The 27,424-nt window shown below is 33.7% G+C and overlaps 4 protein-coding genes across 6 annotated transcripts; all 4 read right to left on the bottom strand.

Annotated features, from left to right (window-relative positions):
* Positions 1–14: 14 nt before the first annotated feature.
* Positions 15–4,261, bottom strand: LOC128205592 (failed axon connections homolog). Its single transcript, XM_052907326.1, has 6 exons — positions 4,134–4,261; positions 2,819–3,015; positions 2,032–2,228; positions 1,357–1,476; positions 797–1,145; positions 15–628 (listed from the first exon to the last, which is right to left on the bottom strand). The coding sequence occupies exons 2-5, from the start codon at positions 2,995–2,997 to the stop codon at positions 1,039–1,041; spliced, it is 603 nt and encodes a 200-aa protein (XP_052763286.1). The 5' UTR covers positions 2,998–3,015; positions 4,134–4,261; the 3' UTR covers positions 15–628; positions 797–1,038.
* On the bottom strand, positions 3,022–9,624 carry LOC128205590 (failed axon connections homolog). Of its 2 annotated transcripts, none has more exons than XM_052907323.1 (6): positions 9,526–9,624; positions 7,184–7,380; positions 6,397–6,593; positions 5,723–5,842; positions 5,163–5,511; positions 3,022–4,193 (listed from the first exon to the last, which is right to left on the bottom strand). In XM_052907323.1, the coding sequence occupies exons 1-5, from the start codon at positions 9,622–9,624 to the stop codon at positions 5,405–5,407; spliced, it is 720 nt and encodes a 239-aa protein (XP_052763283.1). In that variant the 3' UTR covers positions 3,022–4,193; positions 5,163–5,404. The 2 variants fall into 2 exon arrangements, with proteins under 2 accessions (XP_052763283.1, XP_052763282.1); XM_052907322.1 differs by lacking the exon at positions 3,022–4,193 and adding an exon at positions 4,437–4,993.
* A 112-nt stretch (positions 9,625–9,736) lies between these two features.
* On the bottom strand, positions 9,737–14,017 carry LOC128205591 (failed axon connections homolog). 2 transcript variants are annotated; one of them, XM_052907325.1, is made up of 6 exons: positions 13,890–14,017; positions 12,862–12,921; positions 11,547–11,743; positions 10,760–10,956; positions 10,086–10,205; positions 9,737–9,874 (listed from the first exon to the last, which is right to left on the bottom strand). In XM_052907325.1, the coding sequence occupies exons 3-6, from the start codon at positions 11,723–11,725 to the stop codon at positions 9,768–9,770; spliced, it is 603 nt and encodes a 200-aa protein (XP_052763285.1). In that variant the 5' UTR covers positions 11,726–11,743; positions 12,862–12,921; positions 13,890–14,017; the 3' UTR covers positions 9,737–9,767. The 2 variants fall into 2 exon arrangements, with proteins under 2 accessions (XP_052763285.1, XP_052763284.1); XM_052907324.1 differs by having other exon boundaries at positions 11,547–12,921.
* Positions 14,018–14,100: 83 nt separating this feature from the next.
* Positions 14,101–21,520, bottom strand: LOC128205588 (failed axon connections homolog). The gene is made up of 6 exons (XM_052907318.1): positions 21,369–21,520; positions 20,670–20,802; positions 15,910–16,106; positions 15,123–15,319; positions 14,449–14,568; positions 14,101–14,238 (listed from the first exon to the last, which is right to left on the bottom strand). Exons 1-6 carry the CDS (start codon positions 21,386–21,388, stop codon positions 14,132–14,134), a joined length of 774 nt encoding a protein of 257 aa, XP_052763278.1. The 5' UTR covers positions 21,389–21,520; the 3' UTR covers positions 14,101–14,131.
* Between the last annotated feature and the right edge of the window lie 5,904 nt (positions 21,521–27,424).

Genomic DNA, 27,424 nt, shown 5'->3' on the forward strand with positions numbered 1-27,424 from the left:
ACCTTAATTTATTTTTATTCAGTAACCGTTTGAAAAATCTAACATTTGAATAATAATTTATTGAGGTACATTCTTCTTACAAAACTGAACAATCACCAACAAAATTTATCCTTACCTGGGTAACTATATTACATATTTCGATATAAATATTTCAAAGCATTTTGTTTAATAAAATACCAAACACATACCTTTCACATATTGCCACGATGATCATTTAATATTACATTACCATACAGATCACAAAAAACACAACAGTTACAGCATTTTGTAAAGAGAATTGCTACAGTTACATACAAATCATAATATGGAACATTCTGTAAGGAACAACAACTGTAATAGTAAAAACAGATCGCGAAAACCTGGGTTATCTTCCTTGCTTGACACACCAATACAAAACAACTCACAAAGTACTTGTGGCTCACTTATGTATATTAAGAGTTACAACTTCACCTTATTATCTATAGTTCAATCTTGTTGCAACCTAAAGCACACGTTAAGTACATACAATTAGCATATTTACAGTTTATATTGCCACAATATTGATTGATCACAATGTAAGCCTGCAAATAATACATTTCTGCATAATCTGCGTTTTTAAAGTTCGTACTGTAGTTTTGTGGTTTTCAATCTGCAAATATATTACAAAATGGATAAAGCAAATTAATTGTACGCTTTGGTCCCTATTTGTGTATTGAATTATCATTTATAGCTTCCATTATGATATTGGGATTCGGAAAAAAATAGAATCTAACGTACAGCTATAGCATAACACTATCTGTATCATTCCTATTCTCACCAATTCCTTTGCAGACAGTTTTGCTGATCCCGGAAAAACGAGCGAGTAAACATTATACCAGTTTGTCTCAAAAGTAGAACCGCGCGAATGGTGGACCATGAATGAATAGCTAGGTCGTTCTTAGACCTGATTAAGATCAACATTTAATACCATCTCTGTCGTTGTTTGACTGACACCAGAAATACATGATATCAGCTTTTTCAAGGCAAGCGCGCATACAAAATTCAAATATAAGTGTCATTCTATTTTGTTGCCTCTTTCGTAAATCCATTTGTCATACATTCCTTCCAATCTGGCCAAAATTTCTCAATAATTCTGTCTATATAAGCAGTGAGATTTGGAAGGGATTCTACAAAAATAAAATACAAGAACACAATAAACAGGATGTTTTACTTCTAACATTTTTAGTTATGTAAAGGTAAGTATTTTGCATATGCGAACGGACTTGATATAGAGCATTAAGGCCCCACTTTTTCTCCGACATAATACATTTTAGGTTATTTCTAACCCTTACCCTTCTTAAGATTTCGACACTTTTATAAAAAAATAAAAAAATGTACCTTGTAGATATGTTCTTGCTTTGACACTGTTTGGCACATGATAACGGACTTGACACAGCTGCCCAAACACTGCACAATCGACCTCTCTAGGCTCTTCACCGAGAAAATATTTCTTGTCACCTTAAATATGGTACAAATGTCACAATAGAATTGCAAAAGAACAATATGTTTTCATATGCATTCAAGCTTGTAAGGATTTAGTCAAGAGTCATGTTGGCCATTTCAATTATGTTTAGATGATTTTAATACTACATGTAATCATCTCGTTTTGCTATTCAATGAAACGGCGACCCATACTAAATAGATAAATAACAGGCCGAAACACTTAAAACTCGAGCATGGCAAAGCAAACACCAACCAAGAGATCAATATACTCATATGTAACAGAACTGTCGTCATTTGTTAATTTTTTGATAACCGCATTGGAATGAATAGACCTAATGTTTGAAATCTTAGGTTAGGATTTGCCAATTTTATTTTTAATTAGTCATAATTGATCTGATAAAAAAAAATCTAGTATACAAACTAGTCAAATATAACATGTTGACAACCTAAGATTGATAATATACAATTCGCCCTCGTGAAGGACAGCATGTTAGGACAATGTTTTGACGCATCCCTGTTTAATACGTTTTACTAACCCTGGACCTCATTTATCAACATTAAAATACATACCTAAATAATCCGATAATGCTTTCAAATCTTTCTCAAGCAATGTTTCAATTTCGGATTGCGTATGTCTGCCAAGGCCCTGTGCATACGCCATATTCTTAGTTTTCCGGCTGATATGCCATATTAAAATGGCGGGAAGTTTGGTAAGAGTGCCAGACATCTCTGATTTGTGGAACACCCATCTTTCTAACAAAACTAGCCTGCAACGATTTACACAATGAAATGCAAAGAAAGATCTAAACTTAACGTCTTGAAGTGATCACCCAGGAAAAATATTAGAGTGTGTCGACTTTTCAAACTTTTTAAGATGAACAAAATTCATAGTGTTTTTGAAAAAAATATCAAACGTGGTATATTTCAACGCTGCTCCGCATTTAATAAGATGAAGGGTGACACTGTGAGGTAATGTATGTATCAACTAGTTTAAACCCACAGTAATCTCGAGTTCCAGTAAATGCCAGTTTTACTTAACCGTTAAGGCGGTAACCCCACTTCTTTAGTGATAACACTATTTTAATGCGTGTTCTGTTTGTTTGTGGTATTTGTACGTTTGTGCCTTTCGTTCAGTGTCGTTTGAGCGCTTGCCTTGAGCATTTAAACATCGTGTATATAAGATAATTTCACTATTTGGCTTGCCCCAATAATGTTCATGGTATCAGTGTGAAATTTGGTACCTTTTTGAAATTGATCTTTTATCTGTAGCACTTCAGGGATGAATTTACATATGTTTATCAAAGTTAATACATTCAATTGTAGCACGTAACATTACAAGTATTGTTTTAGTGCTTACCAATACATGCGTTCATCGACGAGAGTCTGGAAGGCCCGGCCTATGGCCGTCTGTTCCTCTGTTAGGCCCGTACTGAGGTTTACCCCACATTTCTCAACCATGTAGGGCATAATCAACTCGCTATCTCCAAGTGTATCACCGTTGTACTCGACCCATGGAGACTTCCCTTTTGACCCCATTGTGTAACTGAGAATGCTCTGGAAGTTGTAAGAATAAATCATTATGAATCATCGATTTTTTATCGACATTCATTTAATGTATTTAAATAGTCCTTATATGATGCCTGAAACACCGATGCGGGATATATTCGTCTCGTGTGGAAATTTGCAGATTTGGATTTAAAGAGAGTCGAGTACGACATTCAGGATCAAAACGCAGTACTAATAATCCTTTTTTTTATATGCATTACCTGCTTAAATCACATTAAGGACACATATTTCAACATTCAGTTTAATCTAACCTCGTACATAACCCCAATATTTTATGATAGCAAAATGATATGAGGCTTGGGTTGATAATTTAGCACAACTTTGGTTTTATTGTTTAACTCATTCTTGGCAGTACGTTTGTGTTTGCTTTGTACCAAATAAAATACAAAAGTGTTATTCTTTTCATTGCAATGCATTGTATTGGTTTTATATTATGTACTTTTGAATGTAGATTCTGTTTGTTCGGGGAACCTTTTCAATTTATTTCACTGTGGTGGTAATTGTTTGAAGCAGTAGCAGAGAACCTTAAGACCACTAAGCTCATGAAAGTGCACATGTACATGTAGCTATGTTTGTCTTGCTATTAATACCGTTTACGGAACACTACGCAATTGAGATAAATATGCTATTTTGCATATAGTGTGATTGATATCAATATAACTTTTATATGATAATGTTCACCTTATATAAAGTTAAAATCACATTTCAATGTGCTGATTCGACTGTTACACCGAAGTGATACGCTATTTTGGATAATGTGAAAATAAACATATATGTGCTATACAATTTGGTTATAACAGTATCCAAGGGTTGACCTTAGGTTAATGGTCAAAGGTTAACGCATTAAAGACGTACATGCTAGGAGCAGCGTTAACAAAGCCGCTTAATTATTCAGCGTGGGTGGCTAATAATGATATAAAGTGTATCTTCCCGAAAATGTTAGGATTCTTATGAATTTAAATGTACATTAATAGATAAAGCAAAACGTAAAAAACTTTCAGTATTTAGTCAAAACAGTCAATTTGTATGACCTACTACTCATACATCAACGCGAACAGTTAATATGTTGTGTCTCTTCACTGCGGTATATCATATGGGTTCCTTACCCGATTTAGTTTCAATGTTTATGGTCATGATACGGACGCCAAGTATGAAATGAGTATCAACTGAAACAAATGTTTAAATAAATATATTCATATTCTAAGCAATTATGGTACAATAAAATGAAATCAAATAACATACACTTAAATTGATATAAGATAACGATTGACTTAAACGTTTACGCTTGTATAAATGCCTTTCTTACAATATCATGAACTGAAGTATAATGAATTAAAACCTTAATTTATTTTTATTCAGTAACCGTTTGAAAAATCTAACATTTGAATAATAATTTATTGAGGTACATTCTTCTTACAAAACTGAACAATCACCAACAAAATTTATCCTTACCTGGGTAACTATATTACATATTTCGATATAAATATTTCAAAGCATTTTGTTTAATAAAATACCAAACACATACCTTTCACATATTGCCACGATGATCATTTAATATTACATTACCATACAGATCACAAAAAAACACAACAGTTACAGCATTTTGTAAAGAGAATTGCTACAGTTACATACAAATCATAATATGGAACATTCTGTAAGGAACAACAACTGTAATAGTAAAAACAGATCGCGAAAACCTGGGTTATCTTCCTTGCTTGACACACCAATACAAAACAACTCACAAAGTACTTGTGGCTCACTTATGTATATTAAGAGTTACAACTTCACCTTATTATCTATAGTTCAATCTTGTTGCAACCTAAAGCACACGTTAAGTACATACAATTAGCATATTTACAGTTTATATTGCCACAATATTGATTGATCACAATGTAAGCCTGCAAATAATACATTTCTGCATAATCTGCGTTTTTAAAGTTCGTACTGTAGTTTTGTGGTTTTCAATCTGCAAATATATTACAAAATGGATAAAGCAAATTAATTGTACGCTTTGGTCCCTATTTGTGTATTGAATTATCATTTATAGCTTCCATTATGATATTGGGATTCGGAAAAAAAATAGAATCTAACGTACAACTATAGCATAACACTATCTGTATCATTCCTATTCTCACCAATTCCTTTGCAGACAGTTTTGCTGATCCCGGAAAAACGAGCGAGTAAACATTATACCAGTTTGTCTCAAAAGTAGAACCGCGCGAATGGTGGACCATGAATGAATAGCTAGGTCGTTCTTAGACCTGATTAAGATCAACATTTAATACCATCTCTGTCGTTGTTTGACTGACACCAGAAATACATGATATCAGCTTTTTCAAGGCAAGCGCGCATACAAAATTCAAATATAAGTGTCATTCTATTTTGTTGCCTCTTTCGTGAATCCATTTGTCATACATTCCTCCCAATCTGGCCAAAATTTCTCAATAATTCTGTCCATATAAGCAGTGAGATTTGGAAGGGATTCTACAAAAATAAAATACAAGAACACAATAAACAGGATGTTTTACTTCTAACATTTTTAGTTATGTAAAGGTAAGTATTTTGCATATGCGAACGGACTTGATATAGAGCATTAAGGCCCCACTTTTTCTCCGACATAATACATTTTAGGTTATTTCTAACCCTTACCCTTCTTAAGATTTCGACACTTTTATAAAAAAATAAAAAAATGTACCTTGTAGATATGTTCTTGCTTTGACACTGTTTGGCACATGATAACGGACTTGACACAGCTGCCCAAACACTGCACAATCGACCTCTCTAGGCTCTTCACCGAGAAAATATTTCTTGTCACCTTAAATATGGTACAAATGTCACAATAGAATTGCAAAAGAACAATATGTTTTCATATGCATTCAAACTTGTAAGGATTTAGTCAAGAGTCATGTTGGCCATTTCAATTATGTTTAGATGATTTTAATACTACATGTAATCATCTCGTTTTGCTATTCAATGAAACGGCGACCCATACTAAATAGATAAATAACAGGCCGAAACACTTAAAACTCGAGCATGGCAAAGCAAACACCAACCAAGAGATCAATATACTCATATGTAACAGAACTGTCGTCATTTGTTAATTTTTTGATAACCGCATTGGAATGAATAGACCTAATGTTTGAAATCTTAGGTTAGGATTTGCCAATTTTATTTTTAATTAGTCATAATTGATCTGATAAAACAAATCTAGTATACAAACTAGTCAAATATAACATGTTGACAACCTAAGATTGATAATATACAATTCGCCCTCGTGAAGGACAGCATGTTAGGACAATGTTTTGACGCATCCCTGTTTAATACGTTTTACTAACCCTGGACCTCATTTATCAACATTAAAATACATACCTAAATAATCCGATAATGCTTTCAAATCTTTCTCAAGCAATGTTTCAATTTCGGATTGCGTATGTCTGCCAAGGCCCTGTGCATACGCCATATTCTTAGTTTTCCGGCTGATATGCCATATTAAAATGGCGGGAAGTTTGGTAAGAGTGCCAGACATCTCTGATTTGTGGAACACCCATCTTTCTAACAAAACTAGCCTGCAACGATTTACACAATGAAATGCAAAGAAAGATCTAAACTTAACGTCTTGAAGTGATCACCCAGGAAAAATATTAGAGTGTGTCGACTTTTCAAACTTTTTAAGATGAATAAAATTCATAGTGTTTTTGAAAAAAATATCAAACGTGGTATATTTCAACGCTGCTCCGCATTTAATAAGATGAAGGGTGACACTGTGAGGTAATGTATGTATCAACTAGTTTAAACCCACAGTAATCTCGAGTTCCAGTAAATGCCAGTTTTACTTAACCGTTAAGGCGGTAACCCCACTTCTTTAGTGATAACACTATTTTAATGCGTGTTCTGTTTGTTTGTGGTATTTGTACGTTTGTGCCTTTCGTTCAGTGTCGTTTGAGCGCTTGCCTTGAGCATTTAAACATCGTGTATATAAGATAATTTCACTATTTGGCTTGCCCCAATAATGTTCATGGTATCAGTGTGAAATTTGGTACCTTTTTGAAATTGATCTTTTATCTGTAGCACTTCAGGGATGAATTTACATATGTTTATCAAAGTTAATACATTCAATTGTAGCACGTAACATTACAAGTATTGTTTTAGTGCTTACCAATACATGCGTTCATCGACGAGAGTCTGGAAGGCCCGGCCTATGGCCGTCTGTTCCTCTGTTAGGCCCGTACTGAGGTTTACCCCACATTTCTCAACCATGTAGGGCATAATCAACTCGCTATCTCCATGTGTATCACCGTTGTACTCGACCCATGGAGACTTCCCTTTTGACCCCATTGTGTAACTGTGAATGCTCTGGAAGTTGTAAGAATAAATCATTATGAATCATCGATTTTTTATCGACATTCATTTAATGTATTTAAATAGTCCTTATATGATGCCTGAAACACCGATGCGGGATATATTCGTCTCGTGTGGAAATTTGCAGATTTGGATTTAAAGAGAGTCGAGTACGACATTCAGGATCAAAACGCAGTACTAATAATCCTTTTTTTTATATGCATTACCTGCTTAAATCACATTAAGGACACATATTTCAACATTCAGTTTAATCTAACCTCGTACATAACCCCAATATTTTATGATAGCAAAATGATACGAGGCTTGGGTTGATAATTTAGCACAAATTTGGTTTTATTGTTTAACTCATTCTTGGCAGTACGTTTGTGTTTGCTTTGTACCAAATAAAATACAAAAGTGTTATTCTTTTCATTGCAATGCATTGTATTGGTTTTATATTATGTACTTTTGAATGTAGATTCTGTTTGTTCGGGGAACCTTTTCAATTTATTTCACTGTGGTGGTAATTGTTTGAAGCAGTAGCAGAGAACCTTAAGACCACTAAGCTCATGAAAGTGCACATGTACATGTAGCTATGTTTGTCTTGCTATTAATACCGTTTACGGAACACTACGCAATTGAGATAAATATGCTATTTTGCATATAGTGTGATTGATATCAATATAACTTTTATATGATAATGTTCACCTTATATAAAGTTAAAATCACATTTCAATGTGCTGATTCGACTGTTACACCGAAGTGATACGCTATTTTGGATAATGTGAAAATAAACATATATGTGCTATACAATTTGGTTATAACAGTATCCAAGGGTTGACCTTAGGTTAATGGTCAAAGGTTAACGCATTAAAGACGTACATGCTAGGAGCAGCGTTAACAAAGCCGCTTAATTATTCAGCGTGGGTGGCTAATAATGATATAAAGTGTATCTTCCCGAAAATGTTAGGATTCTTATGAATTTAAATGTACATTAATAGATAAAGCAAAACGTAAAAAACTTTCAGTATTTAGTCAAAACAGTCAATTTGTATGACCTACTACTCATACATCAACGCGAACAGTTAATATGTTGTGTCTCTTCACTGCGGTATATCATATGGGTTCCTTACCCGATTTAGTTTCAATGTTTATGGTCATGATACGGACGCCAAGTATGAAATGAGTATCAACTGAAACAAATGTTTAAATAAATATATTCATATTCTAAGCAATTATGGTACAATAAAATGAAATCAAATAACATACACTTAAATTGATATAAGATAACGATTGACTTAAACGTTTACGCTTGTATAAATGCCTTTCTTACAATATCATGAACTGAAGTATAATGAATTAAAACCTTAATTTATTTTTATTCAGTAACCGTTTGAAAAATCTAACATTTGAATAATAATTTATTGAGGTACATTCTTCTTACAAAACTGAACAATCACCAACAAAATTTATCCTTACCTGGGTAACTATATTACATATTTCGATATAAATATTTCAAAGCATTTTGTTTAATAAAATACCAAACACATACCTTTCACATATTGCCACGATGATCATTTAATATTACATTACCATACAGATCACAAAAAACACAACAGTTACAGCATTTTGTAAAGAGAATTGCTACAGTTACATACAAATCATAATATGGAACATTCTGTAAGGAACAACAACTGTAATAGTAAAAACAGATCGCGAAAACCTGGGTTATCTTCCTTGCTTGACACACCAATACAAAACAACTCACAAAGTACTTGTGGCTCACTTATGTATATTAAGAGTTACAACTTCACCTTATTATCTATAGTTCAATCTTGTTGCAACCTAAAGCACACGTTAAGTACATACAATTAGCATATTTACATTTTATATTGCCACAATATTGATTGATCACAATGTAAGCCTGCAAATAATACATTTCTGCATAATCTGCGTTTTTAAAGTTCGTACTGTAGTTTTGTGGTTTTCAATCTGCAAATATATTACAAAATGGATAAAGCAAATTAATTGTACGCGTTGGTCCCTATTTGTGTATTGAATTATCATTTATAGCTTCCATTATGATATTGGGATTCGGAAAAAAATAGAATCTAACGTACAACTATAGCATAACACTATCTGTATCATTCCTATTCTCACCAATTCCTTTGCAGACAGTTTTGCTGATCCCGGAAAAACGAGCGAGTAAACATTATACCAGTTTGTCTCAAAAGTAGAACCGCGCGAATGGTGGACCATGAATGAATAGCTAGGTCGTTCTTAGACCTGATTAAGATCAACATTTAATACCATCTCTGTCGTTGTTTGACTGACACCAGAAATACATGATATCAGCTTTTTCAAGGCAAGCGCGCATACAAAATTCAAATATAAGTGTCATTCTATTTTGTTGCCTCTTTCGTGAATCCATTTGTCATACATTCCTCCCAATCTGGCCAAAATTTCTCAATAATTCTGTCCATATAAGCAGTGAGATTTGGAAGGGATTCTACAAAAATAAAATACAAGAACACAATAAACAGGATGTTTTACTTCTAACATTTTTAGTTATGTAAAGGTAAGTATTTTGCATATGCGAACGGACTTGATATAGAGCATTAAGGCCCCACTTTTTCTCCGACATAATACATTTTAGGTTATTTCTAACCCTTACCCTTCTTAAGATTTCGACACTTTTATAAAAAAATAAAAAAATGTACCTTGTAGATATGTTCTTGCTTTGACACTGTTTGGCACATGATAACGGACTTGACACAGCTGCCCAAACACTGCACAATCGACCTCTCTAGGCTCTTCACCGAGAAAATATTTCTTGTCACCTTAAATATGGTACAAATGTCACAATAGAATTGCAAAAGAACAATATGTTTTCATATGCATTCAAACTTGTAAGGATTTAGTCAAGAGTCATGTTGGCCATTTCAATTATGTTTAGATGATTTTAATACTACATGTAATCATCTCGTTTTGCTATTCAATGAAACGGCGACCCATACTAAATAGATAAATAACAGGCCGAAACACTTAAAACTCGAGCATGGCAAAGCAAACACCAACCAAGAGATCAATATACTCATATGTAACAGAACTGTCGTCATTTGTTAATTTTTTGATAACCGCATTGGAATGAATAGACCTAATGTTTGAAATCTTAGGTTAGGATTTGCCAATTTTATTTTTAATTAGTCATAATTGATCTGATAAAAAAAATCTAGTATACAAACTAGTCAAATATAACATGTTGACAACCTAAGATTGATAATATACAATTCGCCCTCGTGAAGGACAGCATGTTAGGACAATGTTTTGACGCATCCCTGTTTAATACGTTTTACTAACCCTGGACCTCATTTATCAACATTAAAATACATACCTAAATAATCCGATAATGCTTTCAAATCTTTCTCAAGCAATGTTTCAATTTCGGATTGCGTATGTCTGCCAAGGCCCTGTGCATACGCCATATTCTTAGTTTTCCGGCTGATATGCCATATTAAAATGGCGGGAAGTTTGGTAAGAGTGCCAGACATCTCTGATTTGTGGAACACCCATCTTTCTAACAAAACTAGCCTGCAACGATTTACACAATGAAATGCAAAGAAAGATCTAAACTTAACGTCTTGAAGTGATCACCCAGGAAAAATATTAGAGTGTGTCGACTTTTCAAACTTTTTAAGATGAACAAAATTCATAGTGTTTTTGAAAAAAATATCAAACGTGGTATATTTCAACGCTGCTCCGCATTTAATAAGATGAAGGGTGACACTGTGAGGTAATGTATGTATCAACTAGTTTAAACCCACAGTAATCTCGAGTTCCAGTAAATGCCAGTTTTACTTAACCGTTAAGGCGGTAACCCCACTTCTTTAGTGATAACACTATTTTAATGCGTGTTCTGTTTGTTTGTGGTATTTGTACGTTTGTGCCTTTCGTTCAGTGTCGTTTGAGCGCTTGCCTTGAGCATTTAAACATCGTGTATATAAGATAATTTCACTATTTGGCTTGCCCCAATAATGTTCATGGTATCAGTGTGAAATTTGGTACCTTTTTGAAATTGATCTTTTATCTGTAGCACTTCAGGGATGAATTTACATATGTTTATCAAAGTTAATACATTCAATTGTAGCACGTAACATTACAAGTATTGTTTTAGTGCTTACCAATACATGCGTTCATCGACGAGAGTCTGGAAGGCCCGGCCTATGGCCGTCTGTTCCTCTGTTAGGCCCGTACTGAGGTTTACCCCACATTTCTCAACCATGTAGGGCATAATCAACTCGCTATCTCCAAGTGTATCACCGTTGTACTCGACGCATGGAGACTTCCCTTTTGACCCCATTGTGTAACTGAGAATGCTCTGGAAGTTGTAAGAATAAATCATTATGAATCATCGATTTTTTATCGACATTCATTTAATGTATTTAAATAGTCCTTATATGATGCCTGAAACACCGATGCGGGATATATTCGTCTCGTGTGGAAATTTGCAGATTTGGATTTAAAGAGAGTCGAGTACGACATTCAGGATCAAAACGCAGTACTAATAATCCTTTTTTTTATATGCATTACCTGCTTAAATCACATTAAGGACACATATTTCAACATTCAGTTCAATCTAACCTCGTACATAACCCCAATATTTTATGATAGCAAAATGATATGAGGCTTGGGTTGATAATTTAGCACAACTTTGGTTTTATTGTTTAACTCATTCTTGGCAGTACGTTTGTGTTTGCTTTGTACCAAATAAAATACAAAAGTGTTATTCTTTTCATTGCAATGCATTGTATTGGTTTTATATTATGTACTTTTGAATGTAGATTCTGTTTGTTCGGGGAACCTTTTCAATTTATTTCACTGTGGTGGTAATTGTTTGAAGCAGTAGCAGAGAACCTTAAGACCACTAAGCTCATGAAAGTGCACATGTACATGTAGCTATGTTTGTCTTGCTATTAATACCGTTTACGGAACACTACGCAATTGAGATAAATATGCTATTTTGCATATAGTGTGATTGATATCAATATAACTTTTATATGATAATGTTCACCTTATATAAAGTTAAAATCACATTTCAATGTGCTGATTCGACTGTTACACCGAAGTGATACGCTATTTTGGATAATGTGAAAATAAACATATATGTGCTATACAATTTGGTTATAACAGTATCCAAGGGTTGACCTTAGGTTAATGGTCAAAGGTTAACGCATTAAAGACGTACATGCTAGGAGCAGCGTTAACAAAGCCGCTTAATTATTCAGCGTGGGTGGCTAATAATGATATAAAGTGTATCTTCCCGAAAATGTTAGGATTCTTATGAATTTAAATGTACATTAATAGATAAAGCAAAACGTAAAAAACTTTCAGTATTTAGTCAAAACAGTCAATTTGTATGACCTACTACTCATACATCAACGCGAACAGTTAATATGTTGTGTCTCTTCACTGCGGTATATCATATGGGTTCCTTACCCGATTTAGTTTCAATGTTTATGGTCATGATACGGACGCCAAGTATGAAATGAGTATCAACTGAAACAAATGTTTAAATAAATATATTCATATTCTAAGCAATTATGGTACAATAAAATGAAATCAAATAACATACACTTAAATTGATATAAGATAACGATTGACTTAAACGTTTACGCTTGTATAAATGCCTTTCTTACAATATCATGTACTGAAGTATAATGAATTAAAACCTTAATTTATTTTTATTCAGTAACCGTTTGAAAAATCTAACATTTGAATAATAATTTATTGAGGTACATTCTTCTTACAAAACTGAACAATCACCAACAAAATTTATCCTTACCTGGGTAACTATATTACATATTTCGATATAAATATTTCAAAGCATTTTGTTTAATAAAATACCAAACACATACCTTTCACATATTGCCACGATGATCATTTAATATTACATTACCATACAGATCACAAAAAAACACAACAGTTACAGCATTTTGTAAAGAGAATTGCTACAGTTACATACAAATCATAATATGGAACATTCTGTAAGGAACAACAACTGTAATAGTAAAAACAGATCGCGAAAACCTGGGTTATCTTCCTTGCTTGACACACCAATACAAAACAACTCACAAAGTACTTGTGGCTCACTTATGTATATTAAGAGTTACAACTTCACCTTATTATCTATAGTTCAATCTTGTTGCAACCTAAAGCACACGTTAAGTACATACAATTAGCATATTTACAGTTTATATTGCCACAATATTGATTGATCACAATGTAAGCCTGCAAATAATACATTTCTGCATAATCTGCGTTTTTAAAGTTCGTACTGTAGTTTTGTGGTTTTCAATCTGCAAATATATTACAAAATGGATAAAGCAAATTAATTGTACGCTTTGGTCCCTATTTGTGTATTGAATTATCATTTATAGCTTCCATTATGATATTGGGATTCGGAAAAAAATAGAATCTAACGTACAACTATAGCATAACACTATCTGTATCATTCCTATTCTCACCAATTCCTTTGCAGACAGTTTTGCTGATCCCGGAAAAACGAGCGAGTAAACATTATACCAGTTTGTCTCAAAAGTAGAACCGCGCGAATGGTGGACCATGAATGAATAGCTAGGTCGTTCTTAGACCTGATTAAGATCAACATTTAATACCATCTCTGTCGTTGTTTGACTGACACCAGAAATACATGATATCAGCTTTTTCAAGGCAAGCGCGCATACAAAATTCAAATATAAGTGTCATTCTATTTTGTTGCCTCTTTCGTGAATCCATTTGTCATACATTCCTCCCAATCTGGCCAAAATTTCTCAATAATTCTGTCCATATAAGCAGTGAGATTTGGAAGGGATTCTACAAAAATAAAATACAAGAACACAATAAACAGGATGTTTTACTTCTAACATTTTAGTTATGTAAAGGTAAGTATTTTGCATATGCGAACGGACTTGATATAGAGCATTAAGGCCCCACTTTTTCTCCGACATAATACATTTTAGGTTATTTCTAACCCTTACCCTTCTTAAGATTTCGACACTTTTATAAAAAAATAAAAAAATGTACCTTGTAGATATGTTCTTGCTTTGACACTGTTTGGCACATGATAACGGACTTGACACAGCTGCCCAAACACTGCACAATCGACCTCTCTAGGCTCTTCACCGAGAAAATATTTCTTGTCACCTTAAATATGGTACAAATGTCACAATAGAATTGCAAAAGAACAATATGTTTTCATATGCATTCAAACTTGTAAGGATTTAGTCAAGAGTCATGTTGGCCATTTCAATTATGTTTAGATGATTTTAATACTACATGTAATCATCTCGTTTTGCTATTCAATGAAACGGCGACCCATACTAAATAGATAAATAACAGGCCGAAACACTTAAAACTCGAGCATGGCAAAGCAAACACCAACCAAGAGATCAATATACTCATATGTAACAGAACTGTCGTCATTTGTTAATTTTTTGATAACCGCATTGGAATGAATAGACCTAATGTTTGAAATCTTAGGTTAGGATTTGCCAATTTTATTTTTAATTAGTCATAATTGATCTGATAAAACAAATCTAGTATACAAACTAGTCAAATATAACATGTTGACAACCTAAGATTGATAATATACAATTCGCCCTCGTGAAGGACAGCATGTTAGGACAATGTTTTGACGCATCCCTGTTTAATACGTTTTACTAACCCTGGACCTCATTTATCAACATTAAAATACATACCTAAATAATCCGATAATGCTTTCAAATCTTTCTCAAGCAATGTTTCAATTTCGGATTGCGTATGTCTGCCAAGGCCCTGTGCATACGCCATATTCTTAGTTTTCCGGCTGATATGCCATATTAAAATGGCGGGAAGTTTGGTAAGAGTGCCAGACATCTCTGATTTGTGGAACACCCATCTTTCTAACAAAACTAGCCTGCAACGATTTACACAATGAAATGCAAAGAAAGATCTAAACTTAACGTCTTGAAGTGATCACCCAGGAAAAATATTAGAGTGTGTCGACTTTTCAAACTTTTTAAGATGAATAAAATTCATAGTGTTTTTGAAAAAAATATCAAACGTGGTATATTTCAACGCTGCTCCGCATTTAATAAGATGAAGGGTGACACTGTGAGGTAATGTATGTATCAACTAGTTTAAACCCACAGTAATCTCGAGTTCCAGTAAATGCCAGTTTTACTTAACCGTTAAGGCGGTAACCCCACTTCTTTAGTGATAACACTATTTTAATGCGTGTTCTGTTTGTTTGTGGTATTTGTACGTTTGTGCCTTTCGTTCAGTGTCGTTTGAGCGCTTGCCTTGAGCATTTAAACATCGTGTATATAAGATAATTTCACTATTTGGCTTGCCCCAATAATGTTCATGGTATCAGTGTGAAATTTGGTACCTTTTTGAAATTGATCTTTTATCTGTAGCACTTCAGGGATGAATTTACATATGTTTATCAAAGTTAATACATTCAATTGTAGCACGTAACATTACAAGTATTGTTTTAGTGCTTACCAATACATGCGTTCATCGACGAGAGTCTGGAAGGCCCGGCCTATGGCCGTCTGTTCCTCTGTTAGGCCCGTACTGAGGTTTACCCCACATTTCTCAACCATGTAGGGCATAATCAACTCGCTATCTCCATGTGTATCACCGTTGTACTCGACCCATGGAGACTTCCCTTTTGACCCCATTGTGTAACTGTGAATGCTCTGGAAGTTGTAAGAATAAATCATTATGAATCATCGATTTTTTATCGACATTCATTTAATGTATTTAAATAGTCCTTATATGATGCCTGAAACACCGATGCGGGATATATTCGTCTCGTGTGGAAATTTGCAGATTTGGATTTAAAGAGAGTCGAGTACGACATTCAGGATCAAAACGCAGTACTAATAATCCTTTTTTTATATGCATTACCTGCTTAAATCACATTAAGGACACATGCCTTCATAAAAATCTCAAATCAATGACACACTTTTTTGTTTTATGACGTCATTTTAAAAACGCGCAACAATACGTTAATGATGTGACGTCAGCAGAGTAGAATATGGCCGTATTGCACTGAAGTGGAATACTGAGTTCCTATTTTGCGATATGTATTTCGTGTAAATTTATGATGTGAAAATATTAAACACAACCTTGCCTTTGATAGACATTAAGCATCAGTGTCGAAGTCATTTAATAAATATAACCAAGAAGCGATTTAGTTTCTTGGAGAGGGGTATACATTTTTAAAAATATAAAAAGCATGAAATATATCCTCGGATTATGGAACAAATGGGCTCCAGTAAACTGTTTTTGGTTAAGTAAGGACTTCATAACAGGGATTATAACTGACAGTATATTTATTTATTAAATAGGGACCGTATTGGTTTGAATTATATATATTGAAAATATACAACTTGTAAGTTTTTGGTATGTAAAATCAATTTCACTAATAAACTGTGTAAGAACGTAATCTTTTAATATGTAAACAATTATGCCTGATCTCTTTTGTTCTTAAACTTATTATACAAGTTACAATCTGGGTTTTTGTCTGGTCACTCCACACTTTATCAGTTAATTGGTATATACATGTACGATAAAATGAATAAGGCAATTGATGAGAAGAAATCAACATAGATAGTTTAACTGTGATATTCCAACAACTTTTGACAGAGTGTGACATAAAGACTTTATATTTAAAATACAACAGTATGATATTGAATCATCAGACTAATTTCTCAATAATTGTCAAATAGGTCACAAACAATGATATGGCCGATTCTCTTGTAAGTACAATGCGACTTTTGCAGATGACATATCACTAGCAGTTTTATCGGCAGATAACAGTGTCATTGAATTAACCATTAATTATCAGGTTAAACTAGTTCAAGTTTGGCTTAACAATGACTTGTACATTTTAATACCCTGAAGATAGAACTTATGATTTTCTTTACACTATGCAATCAAATTCAGCCAAACTCTGTTCAACATCACACACATTTAGGACTTTGGTTAACTGCAAATCTAACATGACATTAACATATAAACCAAATTATTAAATCAGCCTCAAAAGTCACTGGGTCAATGAGAATGTTGACATAAATCTTATATATATATATATATATATATATATATATATATATATATATATATATATATATATATATATATATATATATATATATGAAGCAGCTACAGTTTTACCGAGTTAACCATTTCACTTACAATTTATTATCTTTTGATTGAAATATGTTCGATACCACTAACTGATCGCTGAGAAATGCAAAAGTGAATTTCAATTTATCGTCAAAACAATAATGGCTTGCCACATTATCTTCATAAACAATTCCTCAAACAATTTGAAGAAACGAACATCTATCCGCTTCGAAATAAGTTACCTTAACAAGACGCGTATTAATTCGAAAGATACCATTCCGTCTTCCATAGACATGTAGACTTGATCTTCATGCTCGTAACAGTAACACTCTAAATGATTTCAATTTTCAAAGATTTTAACAAAGGCATTATTGTTCTATATTATTGTGTGTTCCACATCTTATACATCATATACATTGTTCCACATCTTCATAAACATTGCTTTCGTGATAGCCATGAATGTGATTATGGACAAGAACATTATTTTTCAAACTAGATAATGCTATGAACGCCTTATCTGTTTTCGAAGAACTCGCATATTTCAGTAGAACACCCCTATTTCGAACACCGATAAACCAAATTAATCGGTATTTCGAACTTTTTTTTTCGGTCCCGATTTTTTCCTTCTTTATTCAATGTAAAAATTAATGTTTAAACCGTACTTCACTATTTCGAATAAATCGATTTTTCGAACTAAATATTCGGTCCCAAATACGTTGTTCACGTGTATTTATCAATCTTTATTTCGAATTTGAAACTGTGCACAAAAAATAGTTGAAGTAATTTTCGAATCCGCTAGCAGACGACCCATGATCCTTGCTTTGTTGTGTTTTCACACCTACGCTGACATCGGCGTGGCAGACCAATTAACGTTATAAAAGGTGTAATTACCGCGGTTTAAGAAATGCCTTGGGCGCGTGTATGGAGCAAACAACGGTATCGAATACATAGAGTGATTAATGTTGAGTGATATTATTTGTATATAACGGATGTTGTTTTCGGTAAAATCGTCATTCAAAATGTCTGCCGCAACAACACCGGGAGGGTTATATTATTATATTATTATTTGTGTAAATAAAAAAATATGTTTCAGAATTTTATTAAACATCGCTTTACATAGTGTAAAATACAATGGTATAATGCAGCCATTTGAAATTTCACGACACAAATATATTGTGACGCCGGTAGAGAAGAATTCGGATGCGCTGGATTTCGGAGACAATCGTTGGTGGAACTTCGGATTATTTCTCTCAATGTTAATCGTTATTTCGAAGTATTTTGCTGGGTCCCGACGACTTCGAAATAGCGGTGTTCTACTGGCTGAAATATGTTTTGTTATAACTTATAGCCCAGCCCATTTGTTCCTTTTTTGTGATTCGTAAGTGAATGCATTTTTTGTATGAGGTTGTCGTTGTAGGCCGCGAATAGTTTTCTTGAAAGTTATCTTTAAGACCATTTTTGGCTAATATTTTCTGCCTTATATACAAAAGAGTGTTCGTAATGTTGTTGATACTTTTCATTATTAAACTAAATGAAGACAATATTTTAAACCTTGGAAGGCGAGCTATGTCAGATAGTTGTTTTTGAATGACTTTATCGAAAACGATATTACAGACAAGATTGTTTGGTATTGAAATATTCCACAATATAAGTAATTTCACGTCCAATTTCAGTTGAAATAAAGAATAAAAATACTGCATTACCATTACTGTAATGATGTATCGGTCATATATTTAACTTAATTTAGCAATACTGGAATGCTATCAACTTTGGACATTATTTTCAATGAATCGATTTAAAGGCAAGCGTAATTGTTCATAGAACACCTCATTGACGTCGCGTGGAAACGTTTGGGATAGGTCTCAATGATGTACCATGGAAGATCACGTGATCAAAATGGACCAGTCAAATTATTCTTAAATGTAATTTGTTTGATAAAATCACAACCTTGACCAACAAACAATTGTATAAACTGATTAAAGAAATGCAAACACCAAGATACAAAATAACTTATGTTTTATATCGTTTTTTCAACCTCTGAACACAGTTAATGGGTAATTAATAACTTAAAAAGTCAAGGACAAATCATAACATATAACAGGATCAATGATAAAATGTAGGAACTGTACGTAACCCAACAATTACAAACATGTAGGCTCACACGATAACCCGTCAGCCAATCAAATCGCAGGAATTTCAGTTAAGATACTTTCGGTGTAGTGCTAAAACCCAGTACATCGATATTGGGAAAAGCCGGTATCACAGTAAATGGTGCCGAGTTTTTCGTCACAGTGGGTGCCGGGTAATACAATAGTCTCTTTAGTAATCCCGGTGTCGATAGGCCCGGTATCAATGTCCACAATAATCTACTATGAATTTGATTATGTTAAAAAACATGATTAACATGTATCAATAGGTAGACAGTCCTGTTAAAATTACACATTTTTAACATATTGTAAATCTTGAGTATAGTTACATTTTATTAAATAATAATTATTATTATTATTATTATTATTATTATTTTTTAATGTGATTAATTGGAAATAAATATGGAAAAAAGTTATTATAACACTCAATGTTTTTTTTATAATACGATGAAAATGTGTTATTATAACACTCAATGTTTTTTTTTATTTTATAATACGATGAAAATGTGTTTGGATCATTAAAATCCGATCAATTAATGTCATAAACATTCGCGGATTTATTTTTTAAATTTTGGTGATTGTGAGGTAAACTAAAAGGCATAAACCGGTAACAAATAGGTACGACATACGATATATTGTTCTTGTGAATTGGATGGGAACGAAGACATTCCGTACCCCAGCCATTTCGTACCCTCCATTTTTTTGAAATTGTGATTATATGGCCCATGGCTATTAAGAGGTGACACTTAGATAATGTTATTGTCATACAAAAACTGCAAATGAAGATTTTTATACGATAATCATACCTTCAATAGGCAATAAATAGCGGGTCATTTGATACCGAGATTTGTCATCTGATAATATCCCGGTATCACTGGAAAGTGACGGTGTGCTTCTAAACTGCATCTTCTTCCATTTAGTCATGTTTCAACGTTCTCGAAGTCTTTGATGCTTTACATCACAATAAGTCTTGTGACTAACCTGGTAAGGTATTTTCGCCATCCTCAGAAACGTTTCAACCTTGATACAGAAGGGGGACATACTCGGGGCAAACGGTCCTCGAGGAAATTGGTGGAGAATAACCGTGTCGGCCGGATAGTCTCGCCCACACTGTCTGAAAATTGGTGGACTGCAACTTTAAATTTGGCTCATTGATTATACTGTTGTTTATCTATAATATTGCTGTATGAACTTAAGCATTGCTGAAAAGCACACTGTATGAAACATTTTGTTAAAAAGCTAGGCTAGAAATGATATATTTAAATTATTACATTGTACAGTATGAAATACTAACAAAATCTGCAAAATCCTCAACATAATTGATTAAATGCCCCCACCCCCCCCCCCCACCCACACACACACAAAACCCCCCAAAATACACCAAAACAACAAAAAGCGGGAATAAAACGATATTAGTTAGTATGCATGGATTGTTTATTGCACTTACTTTAGCTAAGTTTCTGATGTTTAGTTTAGAATAAATTACGGTTAAAACCAGCAGAGCACTGTTTTCATGAATCACCAATATCGTTGAGTTTATTGATAAAGCATCTGGGAAATATACTTTGAGAAACATGTTTTCACAGTCGATACCTTACTGCTAGGCGTTTACAACATATCAGCTGAGGGTGATTGACAAGTTTCATTTTAGATTTGAATACAATTTTATAATTGTCGTACCTTTTTCTGAAAATCGGCATTTCACTTTTGCAAGATAAAAGTAATCCGATCTTAAACCACTATGCTACTAAATTTACATTCCATTCGCAGAACCACCAAAATCAAGAATTAATGTCCACAAGATAAGCATACGATATTCCGAATTTTCCAGGCTTGAGTGTTATAACCTATCGGCAAATGCCAGACATACTTGAAATCAAGCCGCGCCTAGGTAAAACAAAACACATGATAAAGTTTACTTAAAATGTTCTAAAACAAATCGCATGCGCGCAGTGTTATATGTTTTATTTTGTTTTTAATAAAGTAAATTCTAAATATCCTAGAGCATGGCCTACTGGATCGCCTCCATCCTACAAAACGCGCATTTCGACTGGATACATCTGAATAATTATATTTGAAAAAAAAATCAAATCTGCATGGTGAGAAATAATGTTGTTTATGGAATGGATTATTCCAAGGAAGTACCATTTCTTATTGATAAAACGCACTATAAGCTGTACGAGTTATTTTGTCTGTGATAAAGTGTTTTTTGAATAATAAAACGAGTAAAGTAGAACTCGCTTTCGGTTGTTGTGGCCCATTTCAGCTTTAGCCACTTGTAACAAATACCACGTCTAATGAGCCCGGAAACAACCATACTCATATTAGATTAGCTATTTAATAAACAGTAAATGTGCGAGTATGTTCTCGCATCTATAATTATTTCCATTGAGTGCATGCATTATGATGGCATTGGGCCGAGTGTTTAAAACTTTGTTATAGATAAGAACGTTTTTGGAGTCATCATTGTTTATCAAATTTGTATTACTTTGGAACGTTCATTGAAATTGTTATGACAAGTGTAACATTTAACACTGTTCGAGACACCTGTTTCAGCATAACGCGTTTTATTTCGTTTGTTTCAGCATATCGCAGAAGTAGTTCACCTTTTAATGTTAACAACGAGGCTGATAACTTGTACTCAGTTCTGAACAATCGGCCTATTGTTTAAAATGTAAAGCGTATACTCGTTTGATGGTATGCTATCTTTAATGACGCTAAATGAAGAGTTTTGCAAATATTAATGTCGATTATTGTTCTTCATGTAATGAATACTATACAGTTTTGACTTGCAAGGGGCACTATATAAGCCTGTAGATATTTCTTGTTTTTCAATTTATAGCCGAAAATTCCCAGATTTCGCTTATAATGTTTTATCTGTACACAAATTATATGCTTTTTTATTTTTATCATTAAAGTAAAATGAGTTCAAAGTGATAATGCATTAAAATGTATTTGTTTTTGCATCAACTTTTATTTCGCCCCTTTTAAATACTAAATACGGTAATGTATAGGTCATAGCTCGTGTGACTCGTGACTAGCAGAAATGGGTCTTATTTATTGGATTTTTCAAAACATCTGTTTAAGGCATTGCATAAAATGCTTTAAATAAAAATAGAAATGTAAATAATCTTAAATGTACGCAATCATTGCATACACCTCGCGCTTTAGCGCCGCAGTTCTTTTTTTAGAAACAATAAACTATGACGTCATATGGTCTGCTTCTGTGCTACACGGAAGGAAGAAATCGTTGTTTATTTCTTATATGCATCATAGCTGGCATTGCTCAAGTAAGCTAATCATTAAATTTTACGTCACGGCTTAATGAATGAATCGATTCAGAGTTCAGCAGAATTTCTACCGATATACTGCGCACGAAATATTTTGCTTTGATAGGTTTATTTGAACGTGTAAACTATAAAGGAGATAGAAATACAATTACCGTTCATTATTGTACAAGTTCTACATTTTAGTCGTTTGCTCTGATTTATGTTTCATATTTGATAGTTACTGTTTCAAACATACGATGAAAACAGATGCAATTATTGTTCCGAAGATATTCCGATGTTTGTTTGATTATGGCAACTCGTATACATTCGCCGTTCTGCCAATACGTTGAGCGTTATAAGATTTGTTTAACGTGTTTGCTAACAATACCTTGTGGAACTTTTTTTAATATTGATTTTACTTGTTTGTCATTTGTATTTGAGCTTATGTTGCATGATGCATTTACACCTGATTATATTGGTCATAGGATACACTTACTTAAAAAACTTTAATACTTTGTAAAATGATGTTTCTTTGCTATATAACAACAAAATTCATGCCTATGAGGCGTTTGTTTCCGTTTCTTGTAGATAAGAATAAACGCCGCAATGACCAAGCCCGACAGGACAGCAGTAATCAGCTCCATGCTTCTGTAATATGAGGTGTTCAAGACATTCCTGAAGATTGGCCACAGCATCCAAGTATACACAATAAGAGTCTCGGCTTGATTAAGACTGTTTAGCAACTACGACGATGGCAATGCATCCGTGCCGTGTTGCAAATATACTTTGAAAGTTTTAATTCATCATTCACATTATTCGGGAATGAATGCTCGATTTTGGATGGATATAACACTCTTTATATTGACAAACGTTGTATTTATGCTTTAGCTGTAAGCCTGTTTGTTATACATATGTATACATTGATTTTGAATAAGAGAGACACCTTTATAGTTACGTTACGAGGTTCAGTACCTTAATTTCTTACTTTCTCTTAAAAATAACTAATCGTCATGATTTCCTTTTAAAGCCCAAACACTTTTAATAATACAAATATTTAACACATAATACGAAATATAACAGCACACTCAGCTCAATCCTGTTTAAAGGGACTTGGAATGTTTCGATAATATTAGTGTATATTTTACAACAACAGCTAGTAGATCCTAATAGATCCCTCTGTTTTTAATGTAATTCAACTTAACGATATATAACATGTAATGTGCCAATATGCATCGATCGTCAGTCGCAATGTTGTTTAATACTTTTGACTGCCATTCAATTATCGTAAATTAACAATAAAATATTAAGACGTGTCCGTTTATATAGCAATTAGAAAATTTGGTACAATGCAGCAATTAATATAAAAGTACGAAACACTTTCTAACACCAACAATCCTTTAACTTAAACCATACTTTACAGCATTAAATATAAACATACCAAAATCAAATTAAGGTCATACATTAACATGACAAACATACTTTTTCTTATGAATTCAACCATATAAAGCAAAGGCATATAAATGCAATAATATCCTCGCATGGTTAGATAAATTCGATTTAATTTGTCATTTGCTCCGCTGAAACGATTATATTGTTATATAAAGTGGAATGGATCTGTTTTTAAAGTCTGTTATATTAATTTTAAATTCTGTATCATAATATTTGTTTCATCCTTTTCGTTTCCCACATATACCAAATGTTTTAAACAATATTAACACATTAAGATTTTTCATTAAACTGCTCGTTACCTGTTTTTAAGTCAGCAACATTACAAAAAACACATCATTTGTTTTGCAATTTACGCGTTTAGAGGGTTGAATTAAAATTCAACAAACTTAAAAGCGCAGCTCGGTAATTCTTTGCTGTGTATTTTTTAATGTTCCCGAATAAAAAAACTGCTTGCAAAAGGCCTTTTATAAATACTCAGCCTGATAAAATAGTGGGTCTCAGTGGATATGGTCCCGGCCTGCAGAACGAAAAAAAAAAAATAGCAGGGGCGAATACAGGATTTGAACGGACAATTGCCACAATGAATCCTTCGTTAATGTCTCAACTTTATATATCTTGAAATTGAATTCTTCTTTATTTAAAGATATATGCTGAAACTCAAAAGCTGTCATTTCATGGAGGGATCTGTACATTAGATGCACATCTCTTGCATCACCCTTACTAGATGAACATCTATTGCACAATCCCTGCTAGACACATCTCTTGCACCACCCCTACTAGACGAACATCTCTTGCACAATCCCTGTTAGACACATCTAATGAACCACCCCTGCTAGACACACACCTCTTGCACCAACTCTGCTAGATGCACATCTCTTGCACCACTCCTGCTAGACGCACATCTCTTGCACCACTCCTGCTAGAGGCACATCTCTTGCACCACCCCTGCCAGTTGCACATCTCTTGCACCACCCCTGCTAGACACATCTCTTGCACCACTCTTGCTAGATACACATTTCTTGCACCACCCCTGCTAGATGCACATCTCTCACATCAACTCAGCTAGATGCATATCTCTTGCACCACCCCTGCTAGACACACACCTTTTGTACCATCCCTGCTAGATGCACATCTCTCACATTAACTCAGCTAGATGCACATCTCTTACACCACCACTGCTAGATGCACATCTCTTACACCAACTCTGCTTGATGCACATCTCTTGAACCATCCCTGCTAGATGCACATCTCTTGCACCATCCCTGCTAGATGCACATCTCTTGCAACATCCCTGCTAGACGAACACCTCTTGCATCACAATTGCTAGATGCACATCTCTTGCACCAACCCTGCTAGACACAAATCTGTTGCACCACAATTGCTTGATACACATCTCTTGCACCGCAACTGCTAGATGCACATCTCTTGCACCACCTCTGCTAGACACAAACCTTAGCAAAGTCCATTGTTTATTTTGCACCATATTTTTTATTCATCACTTTTTATTCGTCCGTTTTAGTTAGTTTCCATCTTTCTTTACAAAGAATTGGGCCATTTGTTTATTACTACCCAGGAGCAATTGATGCTGGAACAATGCTGGCATTATCGTCCAAGTTAATATTAAAGGAATGTGCAAATAAGCAAAATGTTAATGAATTGAATGGTTAGGCTCATATCACTCGAAATCTGGTTTAGGGACAAAATAATGTTTAGTTCCGTACATCGTTGCTCAATCCAAATTGCTGATTCTTTATGAAACTTCAACGTCGTTCAACCTCAACAGCGTCTTTGTCACTAATAAACATTTTCGTCTAATTGCTTATAACTATACGTATGCGTTGTAATGTTTAACCAAGCGTTTTAAGCACGAATTGCTAACGCCCTCCACATCAGTAAATTCAAGTTTCAGTTAAAGACTTTGGAAAACATAATTGTGCCGGTAAATGCAAATCAGTTATACTTATAGTACAACGTTTATGTAGTTAAACAAAAAATCCAGGTACCGAACATCCAGGATCTTAAAACACGATGTAGAGCGGAAGTTAAAGCTAAGTTTGCATTATTTTACTAAACGAAACTGGACATTAATTGTAAACATAAACATTCCCGGGAGTTATTCTGTAATGTTTTACACTCGAAACGATCGAAAAGTCAAACAAATAATTTCGATCCTAGCCAGAACTTGAAAACCTTTTCATACTATTATAAGTTTTTATGAAAATTACATTTTTTATTGTGAAACTTTGAACGTGACGACATGCTTTCATGTAGTGAGCATCAAGGTCAAGTTACATCGTATGTCAAATTGTACTGGCTTTGGCTGCAAACACAGAGCGGAAATGATATTAGCGGTACTTATGTTTGTGACCTTGAGGCTTTCACGTGAGACGTTTCTCTGCGTGGGTTTGAGACGTGTATTATCGTCTTCTGTAGGGTGGCATGCTAACATGCTTGGCTCCCTCCAGTTTACTTTTTTATGTTTCTTTAGTGCAAAACAGGGACCACATTATATAGATGCAAATCAACGATATTTGTGAGTATGGAAATTGTACAACTATCCATTGTCTCTTAAAACACAACGTAACGTTGGAGTAATTTGTTTAGTATAAAAACGCGTACAATGAAGACATTGCCGGACTACTTACTTCTAGAAACAACTTTTGCCATACGTTGTATGGAACATAACAGCCAACTTGAATTACAAGAATAATCTATCGCTATATATATATATATATATATATATATATATATATATATATATATATATATATATATATATATATATATATATATATAAATATATATCATTTATGTCGTTTACAATACACTTTTATTGATACATGATGAATTATTTAAGGAGAATGGATGTCAATTTCACCCCAAAACTCGTATTTAAAGTCAGTTTTGTTTTGTTTTAAACATATTTTATTTTCAAAAAACAAACATATGCAAAAGTATACAAAATAACCAATATATGGATTGGGCTGGAAGAAGTTAAACAACTTATGAGAGCCCTTT

This window comes from Mya arenaria, chromosome 10 (genome assembly GCF_026914265.1).
Source record: "Mya arenaria isolate MELC-2E11 chromosome 10, ASM2691426v1".
In the NCBI taxonomy this organism is placed as follows: domain Eukaryota; kingdom Metazoa; phylum Mollusca; class Bivalvia; order Myida; family Myidae; genus Mya; species Mya arenaria.

What these genes read in the sequence shown, in the direction of transcription:
- LOC128205592 (XM_052907326.1), bottom strand. Translation starts at nt 2,997, where the DNA reads ATGGGGTCAAAAGGGAAGTCTCCATGGGTCGAGTACAACGGTGATACA. An exon ending in AGCATTATCGGATTATTTAG is followed by an intron (nt 1,477 to 2,031) that starts GTATGTATTTTA and finishes ACCATATTTAAG; the next exon opens with GTGACAAGAAATATTTTCTC. An exon ending in AGCAAGAACATATCTACAAG is followed by an intron (nt 1,146 to 1,356) that starts GTACATTTTTTT and finishes TTATTTTTGTAG; the next exon opens with AATCCCTTCCAAATCTCACT.
- LOC128205590 (XM_052907323.1), bottom strand. Translation starts at nt 9,624, where the DNA reads ATGGTCCACCATTCGCGCGGTTCTACTTTTGAGACAAACTGGTATAAT. An exon ending in AGCATTATCGGATTATTTAG is followed by an intron (nt 5,843 to 6,396) that starts GTATGTATTTTA and finishes ACCATATTTAAG; the next exon opens with GTGACAAGAAATATTTTCTC. An exon ending in AGCAAGAACATATCTACAAG is followed by an intron (nt 5,512 to 5,722) that starts GTACATTTTTTT and finishes TTATTTTTGTAG; the next exon opens with AATCCCTTCCAAATCTCACT.
- LOC128205591 (XM_052907324.1), bottom strand. Translation starts at nt 11,767, where the DNA reads ATGATTTATTCTTACAACTTCCAGAGCATTCTCAGTTACACAATGGGG. An exon ending in GTCGATGAACGCATGTATTG is followed by an intron (nt 10,957 to 11,546) that starts GTAAGCACTAAA and finishes AAATCGTTGCAG; the next exon opens with GCTAGTTTTGTTAGAAAGAT. An exon ending in AGCAAGAACATATCTACAAG is followed by an intron (nt 9,875 to 10,085) that starts GTACATTTTTTT and finishes TTATTTTTGTAG; the next exon opens with AATCCCTTCCAAATCTCACT.
- LOC128205588 (XM_052907318.1), bottom strand. Translation starts at nt 21,388, where the DNA reads ATGCCGATTTTCAGAAAAAG. An exon ending in TGGCGAAAATACCTTACCAG is followed by an intron (nt 16,107 to 20,669) that starts GTTAGTCACAAG and finishes TACAACTTCCAG; the next exon opens with AGCATTCACAGTTACACAAT. An exon ending in AGCAAGAACATATCTACAAG is followed by an intron (nt 14,239 to 14,448) that starts GTACATTTTTTT and finishes TTATTTTTGTAG; the next exon opens with AATCCCTTCCAAATCTCACT.